The sequence below is a fragment of the Caloenas nicobarica genome, chromosome 10 (genome assembly GCF_036013445.1).
Source record: "Caloenas nicobarica isolate bCalNic1 chromosome 10, bCalNic1.hap1, whole genome shotgun sequence".
NCBI classification, from domain to species: domain Eukaryota; kingdom Metazoa; phylum Chordata; class Aves; order Columbiformes; family Columbidae; genus Caloenas; species Caloenas nicobarica.
Window position 1 is genome coordinate 15,510,587 of NC_088254.1, and position 18,850 is coordinate 15,529,436.

An 18,850-nucleotide genomic window follows, 5' to 3' on the forward strand; every position below is an offset into this window, starting at 1 on the left:
TGCTTGCTATACTGGTTGCAGTGCAGAATTCTTAGGGTCTCTGCAGCCACGCCACAGAGCAGCACTTACCTGGGACAAGAGCATTTCCATTATAGAGCTGGCCAGCTGGGAGTTCCTGCGAAGGACATCATAAAAACCCTGAAGACAGGAAGGAAGGACAAGTTGGCTTACAGAACACAGAAAATGAACCACGTGCATAACAAGTTGGTGTCATACGACAGCAACGACCCTTTGGCACTGTGAGGAACCATAAGGAAGTAACAATGTGCTCACCATAAAACCCCATACCTGGCAAAGCAAAGGCACCACACAAAGAAGGTATTAATCAGAAAGAGTATGAATTTCCTCACAGAGGCCCTCTGACAAGCTGTATCTCCCTAGCAGCGGTGGCATCAAGCCCAGAGTGACTTTCGCTGCTATTTAACACTAGCACTAGATCCAACTTCAAACTGTGAAATCCTGCTTCAAAGGCAAAACAAGACAGTGGGGAAACTGTAGGAGGGGAAAAAAAAATCCTTCATACTGAGAAAATTCGGTGGATGGATAAAGAAAGCACAAGTCTTACAGCTACAGTGACGAACACTTGCAGCTCACCAAAGGTCAGTCCAACCAAGTCAAGAAGGAAACAAATCTCTCTGACCTGAACTTTTTTTTTCTCAAGGTGGTACCCCATGATTACCTCAGGAGCTAAGACGCGTACCCAAAAATGACTCTTTATATTAGGCCATTTGTCACAAGAAATCTAAGGGACAGACAAGGCTTTATAGAAACTTGCAAAAGGAAAAGATGGATCCCTGATGCAGTCTTTAAGATGTTTCCCTGTACTGTCCAGTCAGAGTTTTCTTTGGAGCCCATCATTAACTCCCAGCAACTCTGCTTAAATCCAGTGCCTGTTACAACACTCCGCCTCACTGGGCATCAAACATGCTTCCAGTCTCCCGGGTTGCACCACATGAAGAGAGATTTTGATGCATTTTTGTTCTTAAGCAATGCATGAGACGAGGAAGATACATGAATATATCTTTGGGCTTATAATGGTCCAAAATAAAAGGAAGTAGAAGGACTGAAAAAAACCCAAGTAGTCCTTGGTACATGTGTCCCATGTAGAACATAACTGAGATGATAGGTTGTTTTCCACGATAATGTGATCATTATTTACCTGGGGCTACAGTAGAACCAGACTAGTGGCTGTTTAAAAGCAGATTGAAGAAATCATATTTACCTCATATAACATGAGTCGAACATCTGCTTGCTGGCTCAAACATCGCCTCAGGCTGCCCAGGATTTCCAGGCAGAAGGCCTCATTAGCTGCAGAATTATAGCAGGCATGAACATCTGCCTGGACCTGAGAGGGAATATTAGTCATGTTATACTGGTTACAGTTCTCAAATATCACAACACATAAGCAAGGTGATAAGGGGCCTGGCCCCTAAACAATCACTGAAATAGTCCTTAGTGTTCTGCCAGGCTCTTCATCATCATCACCATGGAGTGGTGTAAATGCTCCCCAGAACACTGGTGCCTTAAGAAAGAACAACTCTAAAAAGCAACATCCCTAACCCAGCTTGTCTTTGCCAACTGCATTTCCCAAAGCTTTCCTTCCAGGACTAATCCTTACTGGAGATATATTTCTGTTTTGGGGAAACACTCCAGCCTTGAGTGGTTTCAAGCAGCGCATATTAGACATGAGACTGTCTCATATATCCACATCAGGGACTGCAGAAAGCACCTACCTGAGTGGCACCAATGGCCTGGCTGCACTGGGAAGAGGACAAGCTGCCCAGAATCTTAAAATTTCTTAACAGAAGCAAGAAGCCAGCAACCGCAGCTTTACGAGCATCAAGCTGCCTGTGAGTCAGGGGGAGAAAAGAGAAGCATAAGGAAAAATGGAAGCAAGATGCCCAGAAGGAAATATTATACACGATGAACCTGGTAATGAAAAAGGGTACACAAACACAGGGTGACTGGGCCCAGCAGGGCTGTATTCCCTGAGAGGGCAGCACAGCCCCAAGCAGTGAGGAGCTTGGTGGTTTGCTGGGAACTCCTTTGCTCTGCACTCTCACAACATTCAATTCCCTTCTGCCCTCACAACACTCACACTGAGGGAGAGCCCCAGGCTGAGATGCAAGCGTTAAATGTCCTCTGAAACCTGGAATGGGAGCATCTCACAGAGCTCTTCTCAGAGTTGGAATATTCCTCACAAAAAGCTGGTGTTTTGCTTTGCTCACTGAACCCCCAAGTCTTTCCCAAAATTGGGTCTCTTGCCTTGAATAATAATCCCGAATTATGAATTCTGTGTTCATAACCAGGCAGCCACTGCCCAACAAAATCCAGTCTGTGATCGCAGCATTATGAAGGCAGCAGGACGTTTTGCTCAAAGCATTTCCAAGACAACAGGCCTGCTTCTCTATCACCTTGTAAAGCATCAGAGGGAAGGTGGCAGCTCAACATTCCGATCAGTGGTTCCTTCCAGACTCTCCCTAGCATCTGGATGTACTCAGCTGTGTAGACACATGTTGAAATTGGTTTTAATTTTGCCTACTTGTTTGGAGTTCCCAACTGCCTTCTGAATTTCCAAAGCCCATCAATCTTGGGGTTGCGATTCATATCTCAGTGAGTAGAGCTGTGACTGTATTACAGCCCTATGCTAAAGAGGTAGGAGATGTCATCGCCTAGTTACAGGAAGAACATAGTAAGAAGACACTTAGCCAAAACCAACCAAAAATAATTCTGCTCCAAAAACATAAATGGCTTCTAGAAATCTTTTCAAAGAATCCCTTTCCAAGCTTACCTGGAAAAGATAGCTTTTTGGAGAACGAGTATCAGGGAGTCCCTCGCTGACATGCTGACTTTGAGCAGAGGCTGGAAAGGAAAATATATTAATACTTTGGAGAGAAAAGCACTAAGACATGCCAAGCCCTTGGGGCATATGAGCTCATCTTCCTCAGGCCCATCTGGCCCTGCATTTCCAATACTGTAATCAGTACAGTAGGAGAACCAAACCATTTCAAAACAATATAAAATTAAACCCAGAGAGCTGTAGCAGTGAGACACCTTAGCACGTTAGTGCAGACACAGTGCGTTTGAGGAAAGAACTGTTATCCTCAGATTGGACAAAGTGGGTAAAAGTTTAATGCCAGGGCAATATCTCAGTCCAGGAAAAAAGAAATACTGACATGGAGCTTGGAAGGAGAAAAATCAACATGACAGCTACAGCTGTTCAGCTAAACACTGTATACTTCGTTTTCTACACTGCACAGCATCTGGGCATCTTCCAGATGAAAGGTCAGCACAGAGCAGTTTCAATACCATGCCAGACCGCACCATGTGCTTTTTGCTAGAGGGCACATGCAAATCCATGCTTGAACAACAGTTCCATGCTACACCGAACAACCTACAGCAGAGTATGAGCGTTTATTTTGTGAGGAGGGTTATTAGATCATGCATATAATTGTGGCCTAGAGCTGTCACTGGAACTAAACTAGCAAGGATATTCATAGAGAAATGCAAAGTTTACCTGTACTGCCCGGAGGAGCCCTTGCACTGTGTCGATAGGCAGAAAGGACAAATTGTCAAAGGTCTCGGTGACTTTGGAGGATGAAGTCTGAAGCACAAGAGGAGCAGACACAACAATATTGGACAGCAAGTCTGAAAAATAAAATGATAAAAGAGCAGCTGCTGCCAAAGGGACAGAAAAGTCAGAGCAAAAGATGTCTATATAGATAACAATTACAGAATAATCAAAGCTCTTCCATTACATGGAGAGGTCTTGACAGGATGAGCAGCAAAAATCTGAGCTCTGCTGTAGGCACAAAGTGTAAAACACAACCCGGCTGTGGGGTCTCACCCCACCAGAGGGCACTGAGGTGTAAGAGAAGAGGCTGCAGCAGCATCTCGGCAGCCCCAGAAACTCCTGAGCACCTGCCCAAGGACAAGGAGGAAAGCAAGGCCAGGAGTGCATTACAAGGTACTGACTGATGGATCTCAATTCTCTGTGCGTCAGCTGTTCCATGGCAACTGCCTGTAAACATGTTTTCACCTGCGATGAATACAAGGTAATCTGATGCAGCTGACACCTCAGTAAGAGGGGAGGGAACAACTGATTTTTCTTGGCTTCAGGTCACTTCAGCAGGAACTTGTTCTGAGAAACTGCATTCTGAGTATCCACAGAGCAGGACACATTCCTTCCTCTTTCCTTTACCTATGAAGTGGCTGACAGGAGATGCTGCTTTTGTAAGGATTCTATTCAGGACCTGCTCAAGAATATCACTTCTGATGGGGTCATGAACCTGAAATGAGAAAGAACAATAAATAAAAATCAAAACCTACATAAATTTAAGATATTCCTGTACCTCAGAGCACATGCATTGTGCAGTGCAAAGCAAATCCAGATCTGACAGGTAAGCTGGGACTGGTTGCCAGAAGTCCCCTTTTCAGCTAAGTTCACATAGACCAATTCAGATTTCATCCCAGTCCAACCAGAACCAGCACATCAGAGAGACACACAGTATACTTGGAACATAATGGGTCAAATCCTCTGTGGGATGCAAGTTTATCACTTCAGTGAAGATGCTGGTTTCAATCTCACCTCTGACAGATTTTTTTCGTACCACTGAATTTCTCTACCTTCTCTGCAGTTTCTTGGAAACTGTACTAGGGATTACACTAGTATCACAGTAGGTGGAACAGGTTAGGATTAGGTCTTTATGAGGACAGCCTCTTCTAGCTGTAGAGGAGCAAATAGAAGACTAAATCTAGTACTGTTTGTAAAACACTCATGATGGATACGACAGGCAAGGTTTTGACACCATTTACCAAGAAAGAATAAGAACAGAGTCCTCCCCACCCAAAAAAACCCAGCCTTCTCCAAAACATATACTACCTTAAACGTTTCCAGCAAGATACTCGCTCCCAGTCTGCAAGCCTGCTGGGCTGGCATTTTTGAAAGGCCAGAACTGGTATCAGCAGTTTTTCCTCCAAAGGGCTTTTTTGGTTCATATGATTCCATTAGGCTGAAGCCAAGATCCACCAGGCCCTGAGTAACATGGTCCCAGCCAAATGCACTGAGGAAAACATTAAACGGTCCCAGAAAGAAACAACTTAGTCACAGAAAAGGTTTAGATTAGAGCAGTCTAAAGCAAAATCTTGCGCAGTCATTCCGGGGTCCAAAGCAGCGATGAGATGCTTGATCACTCCAGGGAAGATGACATCCCTCACAGCCCCAAGACTGTCTTTAGGCTGAGGGACAGGTGCTCAGCACAACACATCTTGCAGTCCTGGTTCTGCAGTCTAAAGGTTTCCTCGCTATGGGGAATGATGTGCACTCAGGTCTGATCTGAACGTGACAGTACACTACAGTCAGGGTATACAAAAATCCTACTGACCCTGAGATCTTCAAGTCAGCGAGGGGACAGAAGAGGAACGAATGCCTCCCCTCAGACTAAAGGACAACTGGCGACAGATCACAGACCTATCCCACGGGATGATTAAAGGACTAACCCTGTGGGGGAAGAAAACAGTGAACCTGTCACTCATCCCTTGATCAGAACACAAACTACAGCTGGCAGCATGACTCACACAGTCAGCTGCTTTACCAGTAAGAAACAGAGAGAGTCCTGGTGAGTTTAGTCCTCTGTACCACCAGATGCTGAGATTTGGGGTGGAGGGGGCAGATTTATACGGCTGTGCTTTGGTTAAAACCGTGATAAAACCTTTGGATTTTGATAGTGTTCCCTGCCAGCACCTAGTCAACAGTATTTAGCACCCCAGAGCATTCTAGTGAGGCTAAAAGTCTCCCCCTCTCAAATCCCATTGAGAATTCTGCAGCATGTGGCAACAGCTCACCTATTTTTTACCACTTCCAGAATTACAGCAGTTACATCATACTGTTGAGGAAACAAATCTTGCAGGAACTTGGAGGCCTGAAGGAGCTGCAGGTCCTTGCAGCTTCTCGTGATTGATGTTTTCAATAAATCAAATATCTGGAACACAAAAATCATTGAGTGTGAGGAAATGATCTTTCAAATGGGACCTTTATAGTCTTGGGTATGTTCCAGTAAGTGCCAGAGCACAAGTTTCAATACAGCCTGCCAAAAATCTTAACTCGCTTCTTTCTCAGGACAAACACACCAACCTCATTAAGTGCCTCAAAGAGGGTAATTTGCTGCCAGATGCATTTCAGGTGGCCACCACAGGGCCAAAACATTTAAAAATAAGACATTGCTTTTCTTCTTATCCTACAATAACAACCCACAGGTACCACAACTCTGGAAAATTCTGATATTGCTCTGGGGTCTTCTATAGTGTTCAGTAAAATACAGCATACCAATGATCTAACTGCCTCCCCAGGAGCACCTCGACACCATTTTAAGCCTAATTCTGATGCGACTGACCTAGCCATGCTTCCTTTCCTTTACAAGGAAGTTCTCTGCAAGCTTATCAGCCACATACCTGCTCCTGCAGTCTGTGTTTTACTGCAACCGACAGCAAAAGAGCCACACTGAAGGGACACAGGGCTCTGCCAGGGTCCTTTTGTTGCTCAGTCTAGGAAAGAGCAAGCAACAGTCAGAGAGCTCTTTGTCTTCAACTGCAGAGTCCCACGAAGCTGTCAGGCCCATATCACACTGCTGTTGTGGTGCAGAAAGGGACATGTCTCTTCAAACATATCATAGCACTTGCTAAAGCAAACGTGACTGTGATTATAAAAATGATTAAATCCCTTCTAAAGATAACCAACTGAGTTGATTTTTAAAACTCTGCTTCAACACCTTCAACAGCTGTGCCTGTCCCATCTTTGCCGTACCTTTAGAAGTCTGATTAGTTCCTTGCCTAGGTCCTGATCCAGGTTGATAACAGAAACGATATGGAGAATAACAGTACCTTCCACATGTCGGAGCTGGTCTAGGGGCATTGTGGCTACCTTAAGGTCCACTGATCTGTAAGATTTATCAGAGAAAAAACAAGGCATCTAATACCATAAATAATTTCTTAGGTACTAAGGAGGATGCACTTGCACAAGGTTTCACAGTTCAAATTGAAGGAGCCCTGGGCAGGACCAGGGTGACTACAAATACCCAGCTGGTAAAGAAAGGGGATAACAGAGAAATAACTTACTGTGGAACCCTCTGTTCTTCCTTTTGTCTCTTATCCAACTCATTGAAAAAACTGATTATTCCTTCTAAAACAGTCTTCTTACTGCCCTGCAAGGGAGGACATTACACAAAGGCACTGCAGGGTCTGCGGTCTCCCAGAGAACTGCACTCTACTCCCACACCAATTACAAATGTCATGGTATTCTCCATTTCCCTTCATAAATCACCGAGGCGCGGGAGGGCTCCTGTGCAGCTCATTTCCAGATGAAGTGATGCTGTTTTAGTTTACATGTTTCCTTTAAGTGTGCTTATCGAAGAGCTGGAAGAAGCTGAAGCTCCCAGCTATTCTTTTTTAAAAGTTATTATTAATTAGAAAGAATCCTGCATGTTATAATCAATTAGGGAGGCTTTCAAACTCCTAACCTTAAACCTAACGTTCCATTTTGGCCAGTGAACTCAAACGATCTCCTGTAACATACATGTAATTTGTCTCGACTGAATGATTTTGGCATTGACTTGGTCATGAATGCAGCAATCAGAAGAGCCAGATCACCCTGTCAAAGGGTAGAGGTGTCACTGGCAGCCTCTGCTTGCAGGAGGAGCACAAGAGATGAGACATTTCCAGTACAAGTCAGGCTACAAGCCAGAAGACGGTCACACTGCATGAGCTATTATTACAGTGTGCAGACAACAGAGAGTGAGCAAAACCACACTTAAGAACACTGAAAAAACCAATCCTCTCTGCTGTCTGCTAGGTCTGTACTCATCCTTTATTTCCCAAAGGTTTCCTTCTTTCCCCACAAGGAAGATCAAGATTGTATCTTCCTCTGAGCATTCAGTTCTTCAGGCTAGAGGGAGTTAGAGGAAAAAAACCAAAACACCAAACTACTGATATCCTCCTGTGCTCTGCTCCCCACAGCACAGTTTGGGAACAATCAGAATTCCCTCCAAAATCCAGCCTATAGCTCAGTCTGTACATACTTTTTTTCTCTCATGGCACATGCTTAGGGAGAGGCCAGCTCCCAGGAGCTTTTACCTTTGCAGAAAGCAGCAGCAGCTGATAGACCAGAGGGGGAATTTCCTGCAGGTCTAATTTGGAGAACATCCTAAGGACCTTTTCCACCACAAACTGCAGCTCCTCTCCTGATAGTGGAATATCCCTGTCGAATCAAAGATACAGCCTGATCATTTTCACTAATTTCTTTCAGAATCCCACAGCAGACCCAACCTATAACTGGACAGAATTCTAATGTACAGACAGGCAGCGAGTGGTCCCCAAACCCTCACCAGCAACAGTTCTGACAGATCTCTCCATACCCTACCACTGTCCCAGGATACTCTTCAACCTTCAGTGCTTAGATCTCCCTCACATTATGCTTGTTCATTAATGTATTGTTAATTTGCCAAGGCTCACACACACGGAATAAAACCCATGATGCCATGCCCAGTCTCTGAGGCACGTTTGCTCAGCTGTGTTTTGTAACAAAACGGATCCGATGTGGATGTTCATCGACTCAAACATCCATGGGGCTGTGCCTGGTATGGTCAGACCTACTAATCGTACTTGCCTCAAACCATATGTGAAATAGGACGTGGTCATAACTGCAGCACAAAAAAATGTTGATGTTAAAGGGAAAAAGGAATTACCTGAACATGTTGGCAAGATGTATTACACTCTGAGGATCCCACCTGGTAAAACAAGAACATAGCGGAAAATTGAAAGCAAGCAGAATTGTTGCTTATCCCTTCCCTCCTCATATACAATAACTCAGTGTCACCATTTCCCTGTTACATTCTGATATTAAAATTAGAAACCAATTTTCCACCAGAAGTCACCACCACCACGCTAACTACTCAGACTTAGAACGCTCCAAACTGCTCCTGTCCCCACAGTAACAAATGACCAAGAAAGGAATAAAAACAAGCGCTTCCTGAGAGCAGTTCACAGAACACTATTACAAGACCTAGGAACATGGGGTCCCCTTGCCCTCCCAGCCAGAGAATGTGCTGTCACAGGGAGCACAGAATCAAAGATGACAGAACAGGAAAGATGGTGTCGTCCAGCTTATCAGGATCTTTTTCAAAGCAAAACATGAAACAGCTTTGCCATGTAACTGTCGGGGCTACAGACACACCCAGCAACTGTAGATTTACCTCCCACTGTACCTGTAGGGTGTCACAGGGAATTCTGAAAAAGGCCCAAACAGGACTAAGCACTGGCTGATTTTTAAACAGACTAAAGCATGGTGGAGCTGGCAGAGATGTACGTACTTGCTCGAGCAGAGGGTGTTTATCAGTTGTTTCTTAAACTCTTCCCCATTCAGTTCACCTGAAAAAGCAAAAGGCTTTTAGAAGCTCATTCCAGAGCAATTGGGGACAAGCTGGGGAGAAGGAACCAAAAGGGGTTACCTTTCCCATAAACCAGGTTCTCCTTCAAACTGGCCAGTGCAGTGAGAACAGTGGAAAACAACTCCAAGGATTTCCCATTAGACAGGCTGCCGCCTTTAACAACATCAACAAACAAGGTGGCAAGTTCAGCCAATGCGTGGCCTGGCAGCTGGCGAGCCTGGGAGAAGATGCAACATGAAAGAGCCTGGGCAGTCCACGGGAGAATTCCACACATATGTCCAAACCGTCACCAAAACCCAGCAAAGGACAAGATTTCTTACAGTGATATATTCCCCTAAAAGGAGAATTCAGCCCCAAGACCTCTGTTTTGTATGGTCTTTTATAGAACTGAGCAGTCAATCAAGCTGATACAATTATAGATTTCGAGTTTTGAATCTAAGACTAAATATCCAACAATAACCACATTTACACACACAGTAAATTCCAACACCAGCCAACTTAGTCCAAAGCAGATCCATAGATAGGACCCAACTCATTTTCCTCAGTGCCCTAGTGAAGTACCTCAATCTACATATGAAATTATACCCAGCAGACACCAGGAAAGCCAGCCCAAAGGAGCAAATACCTCCAGCATCAGCAGTCCTATGATTTCAGACACCTTGCCCAAATTCAGGTCCCCTGACTCCACTAGTGGGATGCAGTGCTTGTAAACCTGAAGCCTCCTGAGAACACCGCTTCGCTGGAAACAAGGGGAGCCTTTTAATGAGGAAACAAAGAAAACAAAGAATGGGGAAAAATAAAAAGTTATTTAAGTAACAACATGTCGCTAAACAGGAAATCAGCAGGGCTAAACTGTCACCTGACTGCAAGTCCCCATTTTATTTATCTGACAAAACAGATACCGTGTTTCCCTGAAAATAAGACCTTCCTCAAAAATAAGACCTACCCCGAAAACCAGCCCTAGCATGACTTTTCAGGATGCTCGAAATATAAGCCCTACTCCAAAAATAAGCCCTAGTTACAATTCATAAAAAGTCAATTTAAATAGTGTCCAGGCAGCTATACATGTAAAGAAGTAAAATTAATTGGCAATAGAATACAGCAGGACAGATGTGACAGAATGTGATGATATGACTATATTTGAATAAATGTTGATTTCTTGTTCAAGAATAAATGTAGATTGTTTTTCATGGAAAAAGAAGTCACCCTCTGAAAATAAGTCCTAGTGCATCTTTTGGAGCAAAAATTAATATAAGACCCTGTCATCTTTTCAGGGAAACAGGGTAAAAAACAGAGCACAGGAAATCAGAGTCTCCTGGATAAAACAGCTGGAGCACTCAGCCCTGTTATCACACCCTTTGGTTCACTCAACCTGCTGCCCCAGATCAGGATGTATGAAAATGTTGAGAAGAATCAGCTTGGTAACTAAGTTTCAGCTGGCCAGCTCAGTGCTGCTCCAAGGTACCTAAGGGCCCCCAAAAGTAAAGCCCACTTACAACAGGTTCGTTACAAGTACATTAATCTGGTTTGCTGTTTCGCCGTATCTCTTTTCGGGTGTCCCGTTTCCCTGTGACAGCCCTGACTGGCTGGTTGTTACAACAAACGACACTGCTTTGTGCTTCTGACCACTCACTTCACCCGCCAGCCTGTAGCCCACGGGTCACCAGCGGGGCCGGGGCCACAGTCCCCTCCCCGCCTGCCCCCCAAAGCGCAGCTCAGACATCACCCACCTTTGAAGATGCCTCTTAGCAAAGCTGCCGTCTCCCTCCCCTTCAGGGCCTGCCTTGTCACCATGTCGCCCAGCTGCAAGGAGAACGGGGCGCTGTGAGCTGCACCTCGCCCAAGGAGAAGCCGCCTCCGCCCGCCTGACAGGGCCCGGCACGCACACCCCCCCGCTTCCCCGCACACAGGGCCCAGCCCGCGGGGCCCCCGCTCACCTCGCTGTCCCCCAGGCTCTGCAGGGCCTCCTGGAGCCGCTCCGGGGCCTCCTCGGCCGCCAGCGCCAGGATGCGCTGGGCCATGGTGCCGCGGAGCCGCCCGGGACGGGGCCGCCCGCAGCTCCGTCACCCCGAAATTCCCGCCCGGAAGCGCCCGCCCGTCACCCGGGCAACAGCGCCCGCCCCCAAGCGCTCACTTCCCCGTCACCGGCCACTGCCGCCTGCCCCGGCCGCCCCGGGAGGTCGCGGGTTCGAGTCCCGCAATGCGCAGACACCTGGGGTGGAAGCGTGCGGCGTGCAGGGCAGCGTGGGGTGCAGGATGTAGGACAGCGTGCAGTGCAGATACGTGCGGTGCAGGGCAGCCTGGGGTGCAGGCACATGGCATGCAGAGCTGTGTGGGTGCAGGCAGTGCGGGGTGCATGGTGGTGTGGGGTGCAGGGCAGCATGGAGCACAGGGCAGCGTTGGGTGCAGGGTGCTGTGGGATGCAGGCAGTGCGGGGTGCAGGCACACGCGGTGCAGGGTGGTGTGGGGTGGTGTGGGGTGCAGGCGCATGGGGCAGGCAGCTGGGGAGGTGACAGGGATGCTCGGCACAAAGTGCCCATTCAGGGCCACCCCACAGCAGCAGCGTCTGGCCCCCATGAGCATCACCCACGTGGGGCACGGATCCCTTGGAATAAACCACTTAATTCCGGAGGGCACAAGGGGTGGCCTTGGGTGCATGAGGAGGTTTAGCCTGCCTTATAGCAGTGGGATTTAGCTGGAGGATCCGGTGCCAGCACGGCGCGGGAGCTTTCGCAAGCACTCTGCTCATGGGGAGCGGGAGCTGATGCTGCCAAGAGAAGGGGAATAGGTTTGCCTGGGGTCAGGGGCCGTGGGAAGGGGGATGACCAGACCTGGTTGAAATCCAAAGGGATCTGGCCACACCACCTTGGGGTGGGTCCCCCTTGGGGCTGCCACCTTTCCCAAGACCCCTTTTCCCAGGACAAAGCTCCCGCTCAGTGATGCCAGGGGTTGTGCATGACTCTGCAAAACTATTTAATCTGCAATGAGCGTGATGGCCAGGATGTCCAGGTGACCAGGGGAGTGCAGATCCCCTCTGCCATTCCGTGCAGGGCTGTTGGGCCTGTTTGGGAGCGACCACGCTGATGACGTCCCCCCGTCATGCACCATCTTGCTCACTGGGCTGCAGACAAATGTCCAACGAGCTCTAGGAGGGACCTGAGCCTTGCACGAGGGCTGACGTGGGAAGGGGATGGCGAGGTCAGGATCTCCCATGGCGAGCAGCATGTGGTGGCTGTGCTCACAGCAGCATCGCTCAGGGTCTTGGCACAGGTCCGGGCTTTCCCTCCCTGTACCGTCTGCCCTTCACCTGGAGGCTCGTGCCTTCCTCCTCCTCCCTCTGTCACAGCAGGATCTCAGCTCTGTTTGCAGGGCAGCCCCGTGGAAACCAAATCCGTAAATCCTGGTGGCATTACAAAACATGCCTTGTGTAAGCCCCTTCAGTCCTGCTCTGGTGCTTAGCCTGGCCCCACCATCTCCCCAAAATCCCCATTGTGGAAACAGCCCAGCCGAGCTCCTCTCCTGGTCTTGGGGAAAGTGCTGTGCACAGGCTCATCTGTCCTCACCACGTCCTCATCCAGCTCCTGCAACCCTGGACCCAAAAAAACTTAAGGCTGCAAGGGCTCCCTTGCCCAATGTGGCTTCAGCATGCTGGGATGTCCCAAAAAACCCTTGTTTTGCCATCCCACTGCACTCACGTGTGGGCTTAGTGTAGTCCCTACCACATCCCAGGGCTTCCCTCCCCTATGGGTCCACAGCACCACCCTGGGGGTGAGCGTGGTTCCAGTTCCCAAAGCTCCAAGCAGGCAACCATCACTCAGGGGCATAATAACAATTAAAAAAAAAGATATCTGCCTATGTTTTTTTTTAATTTTAAAAGATGAAGAGGGCCCTGTATGGGTGCTAGTTTGGGTGGCCTCTCTGGGGAGGAGTTGGAGAGCCCCAGGTGGGACCAGCCCCAGGAGCATCGTCTGCCATGGACCCATCCCCACAGCTGGACCCTGCCCACGGGACCAAATTCACAGTGGGACCTTGCCAGGCTTTTTGGGGCAGAAGCCGGGAAAAAGACCTGGCCCGCTGGACCCGGGGGAGCAGGCGGGGGGTGGCAGGCTGCCCACCACCTACCTCTGCTCCTGCTTCGTGCTAATGAGCAAGTTACACAACGAGAAGCTTTTATACTTCGTTAATCGGGTCCGGCATCCCCGCCCGCCCCTTCACATACACAGTCCGGCTGGCTGGCAGAGCCCCGGCTCCTCCTTCCTTCTCCTCAGCTGCCTTTTGTAATGTTTTAATGGGGTTTCTTGCCTGGGTTGTGCTGACTTAATTACAAAGCTGCAGTGAGTTGATGCCTTGTGACAGTCTAATCCCAACCCGGTGACTCTACAAAGCTTTCGCTCAGCTTTCTTGTGGTCCCACTCTGGCCTCGCCATCCGTGCGTCCGTCTCAGCCCCGTGCACTGACCCGCTGTGTACAGTTCAGCTTTTCCTCTCCCTGGTGAGTATCAGGGACTTTTTCCACCTGAAATAACTGCATTGGAGACCATCATCCAGTCCTCCCTTAGTCTGGCATCTCCAAGGCTGGGATTGCTTTTAGTGCCTGGAAAAAGGGGAGCTGGCGGGGAAGAGGATGCCCCTGGGAAGTGTTTGAAGCATCCCTCGCACAGCCTGGGCTCAGAGCTGTGCTGTGGCCGGGCAGGGGCAGGGTCAGGCACTGGAGGGACGATGAAGGCAGGCTTCCTCCTCCTCATGTGCAGGAACAATTTGTTTCACCCAGAAGGTATCAGAAAGCTGCCAAGAGGCTCACAGTCCAACCTTGCAGCTGGTGACGGGCTCTTGGCTGGAGCAGAGGGGCTCAAGGGTTTGGGAAACATCCTGGGTATAACAGGGTGGTAGATATAAAAGGCAATAAAAGCACGAGCTGGCTGTCAACCTGGCCAAAGCTGGGGTCTCGCCTTTGCCCGTATGAAGGTGGTCTCAGATTAAATGGCACTGGGTGAGCCCATGGCATTGAGGGTCCCCATGAGATGCCCCCAAACTCCAGTGGAAAGGTAGACCTCAAAAAAAAAGGACGAAAGTTTTTAAGCTTTTAAGCCCACATTTTTAAGCTACTTTCACAAAAATCCCTGGTGTTTCTCAAAGCTGCTCAGCCTCCGGCAGGCAGGCAGGGATGAAGGCAGTATGTGACGGAGCTGACGAGGGTTGAGGTGTCCTTGTCTGAGCAAGAGAGGCATGGGATGGAACACAGGGGATGCTGCGGAGGCTATCAGGATCCCCGTTGCTGATGATTCCTCCTTCCCTCTCCCAGTGTCCTGTGGCCAACGGAGGACAGAGGACGACATGTCTGCAGTTGTGAGTACTGTTCCTGCGCCGCCCTGTCCCTTGGGCTCTGAGCATCCCCACCCCACAGCACTGGGATGGGGCACACCCCACGCACCCCTTGCCTTCCCAGAAGATCTTATCTTGTATCGGGAAGCCTGGGTGGCACGAGCCCATCCCCATCCCATTGCAACCCTTGGGGTGTGTGTCCAAAGGCTCTGCCCTTCCCCATGGCCCCTCCAGCCAGGGGGACATGCAGTGGGGCAGGGGATTGAGGGTCTGGCCAGTGAAACCCCACATCCCCTCCTTGCCCCCAGACCGGCACCTTCCGCATCGTCTCCGAAGAGGAGCAGGCGCTGCGCACCAAGCTGGAGCGCCTCACCACCAAGGACCACGGCCCCGTCTTCGGGAGGTGTGAGAAGATCCCCCCGCACACCCTGCAAAAGGTGAGGGTGACTGTGGGAAGTGGGGGGCAGGCACCGCCTGGGGGTCCTGCTCCTTCTCAGGGGCCAGAGGAGACTGGCGACGGGCTCTTGTGTTTGACGGGGGGATGTGCTTACTCCAGAGGATCTCTGAGTAGGGGACTTGGGTGACCCTGCCCTCCCCACACCAGGATGCTGTAGTGAGGATCACTGCACCCCATCCAGCTTTTGCGTGCCTAAATGATCACCGAGGTGCCTTTGGGTGCATAGCGGGGCACCACTGAGCTGGATCCCCTCACTCTTCCCCCCCGCCAGGCAAAGGATGAGCTGAATGAGACGGAGGAGCAGAGGGCGGTGGCGGTGAAGGCACTGCGGGAGCTGGTGCAGGAGCGGGCGGGCGGCGAGGAGGTGTGCAAGGCGGTGGCCGACAAGGTGCAGGGGAAGGACGACTCCTTCTTCCTCCGCTTCATCCGCGCACGCAAGTTCGACGTACACAGGGCCTACGACCTGCTGAAAGGTGGGGAGGGGTCCCAGGCAGTGACAGCGGGCGAGGATGGGGGGGACACATCCACCGGCAGCTCCCAGCACTGTGCTGGAGCCTTCCAGCCCCCTGGGCTGGGCTGTGCCAGCAGAGCGGGACCCTGGCATGGGATGGGGATGTGGAGAAAGGATAAATAGAAAAAGGAAGGGCTGGGGATGCAAAGGTAAGAGTTGGGATGGGGAAGGAAATAAATGAGGGTAGTGCCAGGCACCCCACAACAGCAGGACAGTCCTATTCCTTGCTGATTTACTGAACAAAATGGAAAAAAAAAAAAAAAAGTGTTTGGTGGTGGCAGGCTGTTTCATTTGTGTAGCAAAACCAGCTGGTTTGGGTTGCATCCCCTCAAGATGTCCATGCCCTACACACACCCCTATGTACCCCTGCAAGGATCCAGTCCCGCACCCATCCTGATGCTTCTGTGTGGGGTTGGGCTTAGCACCCCTGGGACCCCTCAAAGGCTGGGGCAGGTTGGGGGGCTGTGCCACCCCCTCCACACAATGACAGTGACCCATTGGGACGGAAGGGGAGTGGGAGGGCAGCCCAGGGGGTGGCTGCTGGTGGGGACTTGCCTGGCTCTGGCTCTGCTCTTCTTTGTGTCTGCTTGGGGGATAATGAGTTGTAATTATCAGTGCTGGCTCCCAGACAAGCTGTTTTGTTCGCCTACATTTTCCCAGGATGAGATTCCTTATTTTGTGCCCGCAGGATGCCAAGGGAGGGGAGCTGGGGGATGTCACCCGTATGGGGAAGAAAGGGAGATGAGAAATAAAGGGGAAAAACTTTATCTGCTTATTGAGGTGTTGGAGGGAAGGCAGACATGGGCAGCCCCTGCCATGGGGAGGAGAACACCAAGTGTGCTGTGGCCAGGGCTGAGCTCTTCTCACCCCCTTTGCTGGAGAAGACTTGACCCACATGGACTCTGGGCACAGCTGGTCCCCAGCTCTTGGGCTAAGGACCAACATCTCACCATCACCAGCCTGCCCTGTTTCTGGTGGCTTCCCCAGCGCTGCCCTGGCTTCCCGAGGCTGGGTGAGCAGCCCTTGTCCTCCCCGATTTCTACATCTCTCCAGGCTACGTGACCTTCCGCCAGCAGTACCCCGAGCTCTTTGACAACCTGACCCCCGAGGCCGTACGCAGCACCATCGAAGCCGGTTACCCTGGCATCCTGAGCAACAGAGACAAGTACGGCCGGGTGGTGATGCTCTTCAACATCGAGAACTGGGATTACGAGGAAATCACCTTTGATGAGGTCAGTCCAGCCCAGCCATCACTCCTGGAGCAAAGCAGTCCCGCTCCCAGGCTTGTCCCACTCAGCACAGCATCCCTTACACACACATATAGGTGTATACGTCCACACACAGCCTTCAGCCACCCAGGTTGAAGTGAATCTGTAGCCCTTTGAATTTTTCCTTCCAGGGAGACTGGGAGAGCATGGTCCATCCCTAAGGGCTCCCCTTCCTTCCCCCTGACGTGGGGCAAGGTGCAGGCCAAGTTTGGGGTGTGCATCCCCCAGCCCAGGTAACACAAGGTGAAGAAAAGCACCACAACATTAAATCGAGTTGCTTTAGGAAGGAGGGACCCGCAGGGCAGAGGAGGAGACTGAGGCATGGGGCATGGAAAGGCCTTCTTGGCAAAATGTTCTCCAGGCATGTAACTCACAAGTTCTCCCAGCTCCTGTTTCTGCTCAGCTCTGATGGTAACATATAACTGATCCAGATCTGAGAGGCACTCGCCTTGAAAGGAGAATGTGGCAGTTGTTGAGCAACCCCCAAAATGCTCTCCCTGCTCTGAAGACCTGGGACTGCCTGTGACAAGCAGACTCTGCCTAACTCTCCATTGGACTCTTCCTGGGAAGCTTCTGGGGTCTGTGGGAGGTGAGACCTAATACCAGCCCTCTCTCCTCTCCATCAGATCCTTCGTGCCTATTGTGTTATCTTGGAGAAGCTGCTGGAAAATGAAGAGACACAGATCAATGGGTTCTGCATCATCGAGAACTTCAAGGGCTTCACCATGCAGCAGGCATCAGGGATCAAACCCTCTGAGCTCAAGAAGATGGTGGACATGCTGCAGGTGAGGTGGCAAAGTTTGTGCCCAGCAGAGGCAGAGCAGGTCTTGGGGCAGCAGAGAGCTCAGGGAAGGGTGAAGGTGGGGCTAGCAGGGTTTGGGATTGCCACCACACTGGCAACACAAGAAAGCACCATGGAGAGGCTGTTCCCCATCACATGCTCCTTTCCTTGCCAGCTAACTGTCTTAATCCTGCAAGATGGATTCTGTTTTTCTGGTCCCAGCTCCCTGTCCTCTCAAATGGCCAACCAGAAGCAGTACCACCATTCCTTGCAGCATCCTACAACGTGGCCTGAAGGCCTTTCCCCACCACCCTCTCAGCCCAGCCTGGCCCAGAGAGTCACAGGCACTCCAGGATTTCTGCCCTTGGACCAGAGGCCAAAGACACTTGGCCCTTGCCAGGGAAGGAGGACAGATGAGATGTTGTCCTTCTTGTGGAGTGGGAGCAATGGACAATGGACCATCTGAGAGGCTCTTCAGCTTCCCTGGTACTCCAGGGGATGGAATGGCCAATCCTCTGTGTCAGGACAAAAAAGAGGCCATCAAAGAGAGAAGGGAAGGTTGGGCAAGGGGAATCAGGGCAGTGCTGGGGTGTCCATTGCTGCCCACCCAGCTCTGCGTGGCCAGCACCTTCTGTAACCATCCATGTCTGGGTTTGGGATCCTAGGACTCCTTCCCAGCACGGTTCAAGGCTGTCCACTTCATCCACCAGCCGTGGTACTTCACCACTACCTACAACGTGGTCAAACCGTTCCTGAAGAGCAAACTGCTGGAGAGGGTGAGTGCGGGAAAGGGACCCAGAGGCAGAGGTACCTCCCTGGGTGAGACAGAGCAGCTGGGAAGAGTCACCCTGGTCCTCTGCTGAGGGTCATTCCCATCTCCCTCCAGGTCTTTGTGCACGGGGAGGAGCTGGAGTCCTTCTACCAGGAGATTGATGCTGACATCTTGCCAGCAGACTTCGGTGGCAACCTGCCCAAGTATGATGGCAAAGCAACTGCAGAGAAGCTCTTTGGGCCCCGCATTGAGGCTGAAGACACAGCTCTCTAAACCAGGGTCTGCTCCACCTCCCCTGTT

At 50.3% G+C, this 18,850-nt stretch overlaps 2 protein-coding genes across 2 annotated transcripts in view; one reads left to right on the forward strand and one right to left on the reverse strand.

Annotated features, from left to right (window-relative positions):
* FANCI (FA complementation group I) overlaps window positions 1–11,473 on the reverse strand; it is a 24,655-nt gene extending 13,182 nt beyond the window's left edge. Inside the window, exons 1-18 of the mRNA XM_065641471.1 lie at window positions 11,378–11,473; window positions 11,171–11,243; window positions 10,066–10,196; window positions 9,501–9,657; window positions 9,363–9,420; window positions 8,739–8,780; window positions 8,128–8,251; window positions 7,114–7,199; window positions 6,803–6,935; window positions 6,451–6,543; window positions 5,845–5,981; window positions 4,883–5,063; window positions 4,202–4,289; window positions 3,518–3,648; window positions 2,792–2,862; window positions 1,734–1,848; window positions 1,223–1,345; window positions 70–138 (exon numbers count right to left, since the gene is read on the reverse strand). Coding sequence (XP_065497543.1) covers window positions 70–138; window positions 1,223–1,345; window positions 1,734–1,848; window positions 2,792–2,862; window positions 3,518–3,648; window positions 4,202–4,289; window positions 4,883–5,063; window positions 5,845–5,981; window positions 6,451–6,543; window positions 6,803–6,935; window positions 7,114–7,199; window positions 8,128–8,251; window positions 8,739–8,780; window positions 9,363–9,420; window positions 9,501–9,657; window positions 10,066–10,196; window positions 11,171–11,243; window positions 11,378–11,461 — 1,896 coding nt within the window. The 5' untranslated portion in view covers window positions 11,462–11,473. The remainder of the gene's footprint in view (window positions 1–69; window positions 139–1,222; window positions 1,346–1,733; window positions 1,849–2,791; window positions 2,863–3,517; window positions 3,649–4,201; window positions 4,290–4,882; window positions 5,064–5,844; window positions 5,982–6,450; window positions 6,544–6,802; window positions 6,936–7,113; window positions 7,200–8,127; window positions 8,252–8,738; window positions 8,781–9,362; window positions 9,421–9,500; window positions 9,658–10,065; window positions 10,197–11,170; window positions 11,244–11,377) is intronic.
* Window positions 11,474–14,773: 3,300 nt separating this feature from the next.
* Window positions 14,774–18,823, forward strand: RLBP1 (retinaldehyde binding protein 1). Its single transcript, XM_065642080.1, has 7 exons — window positions 14,774–14,785; window positions 15,070–15,198; window positions 15,490–15,691; window positions 16,783–16,961; window positions 17,624–17,782; window positions 18,444–18,554; window positions 18,665–18,823. Exons 1-7 carry the CDS (start codon window positions 14,774–14,776, stop codon window positions 18,821–18,823), a joined length of 951 nt encoding a protein of 316 aa, XP_065498152.1.
* Window positions 18,824–18,850: the final 27 nt, after the last annotated feature.

What these genes read in the sequence shown, in the direction of transcription:
- RLBP1 (XM_065642080.1), top strand. An exon ending in CCCCGCACACCCTGCAAAAG is followed by an intron (nt 15,199 to 15,489) that starts GTGAGGGTGACT and finishes CCCCCCCGCCAG; the next exon opens with GCAAAGGATGAGCTGAATGA. An exon ending in AGATGGTGGACATGCTGCAG is followed by an intron (nt 17,783 to 18,443) that starts GTGAGGTGGCAA and finishes TTGGGATCCTAG; the next exon opens with GACTCCTTCCCAGCACGGTT.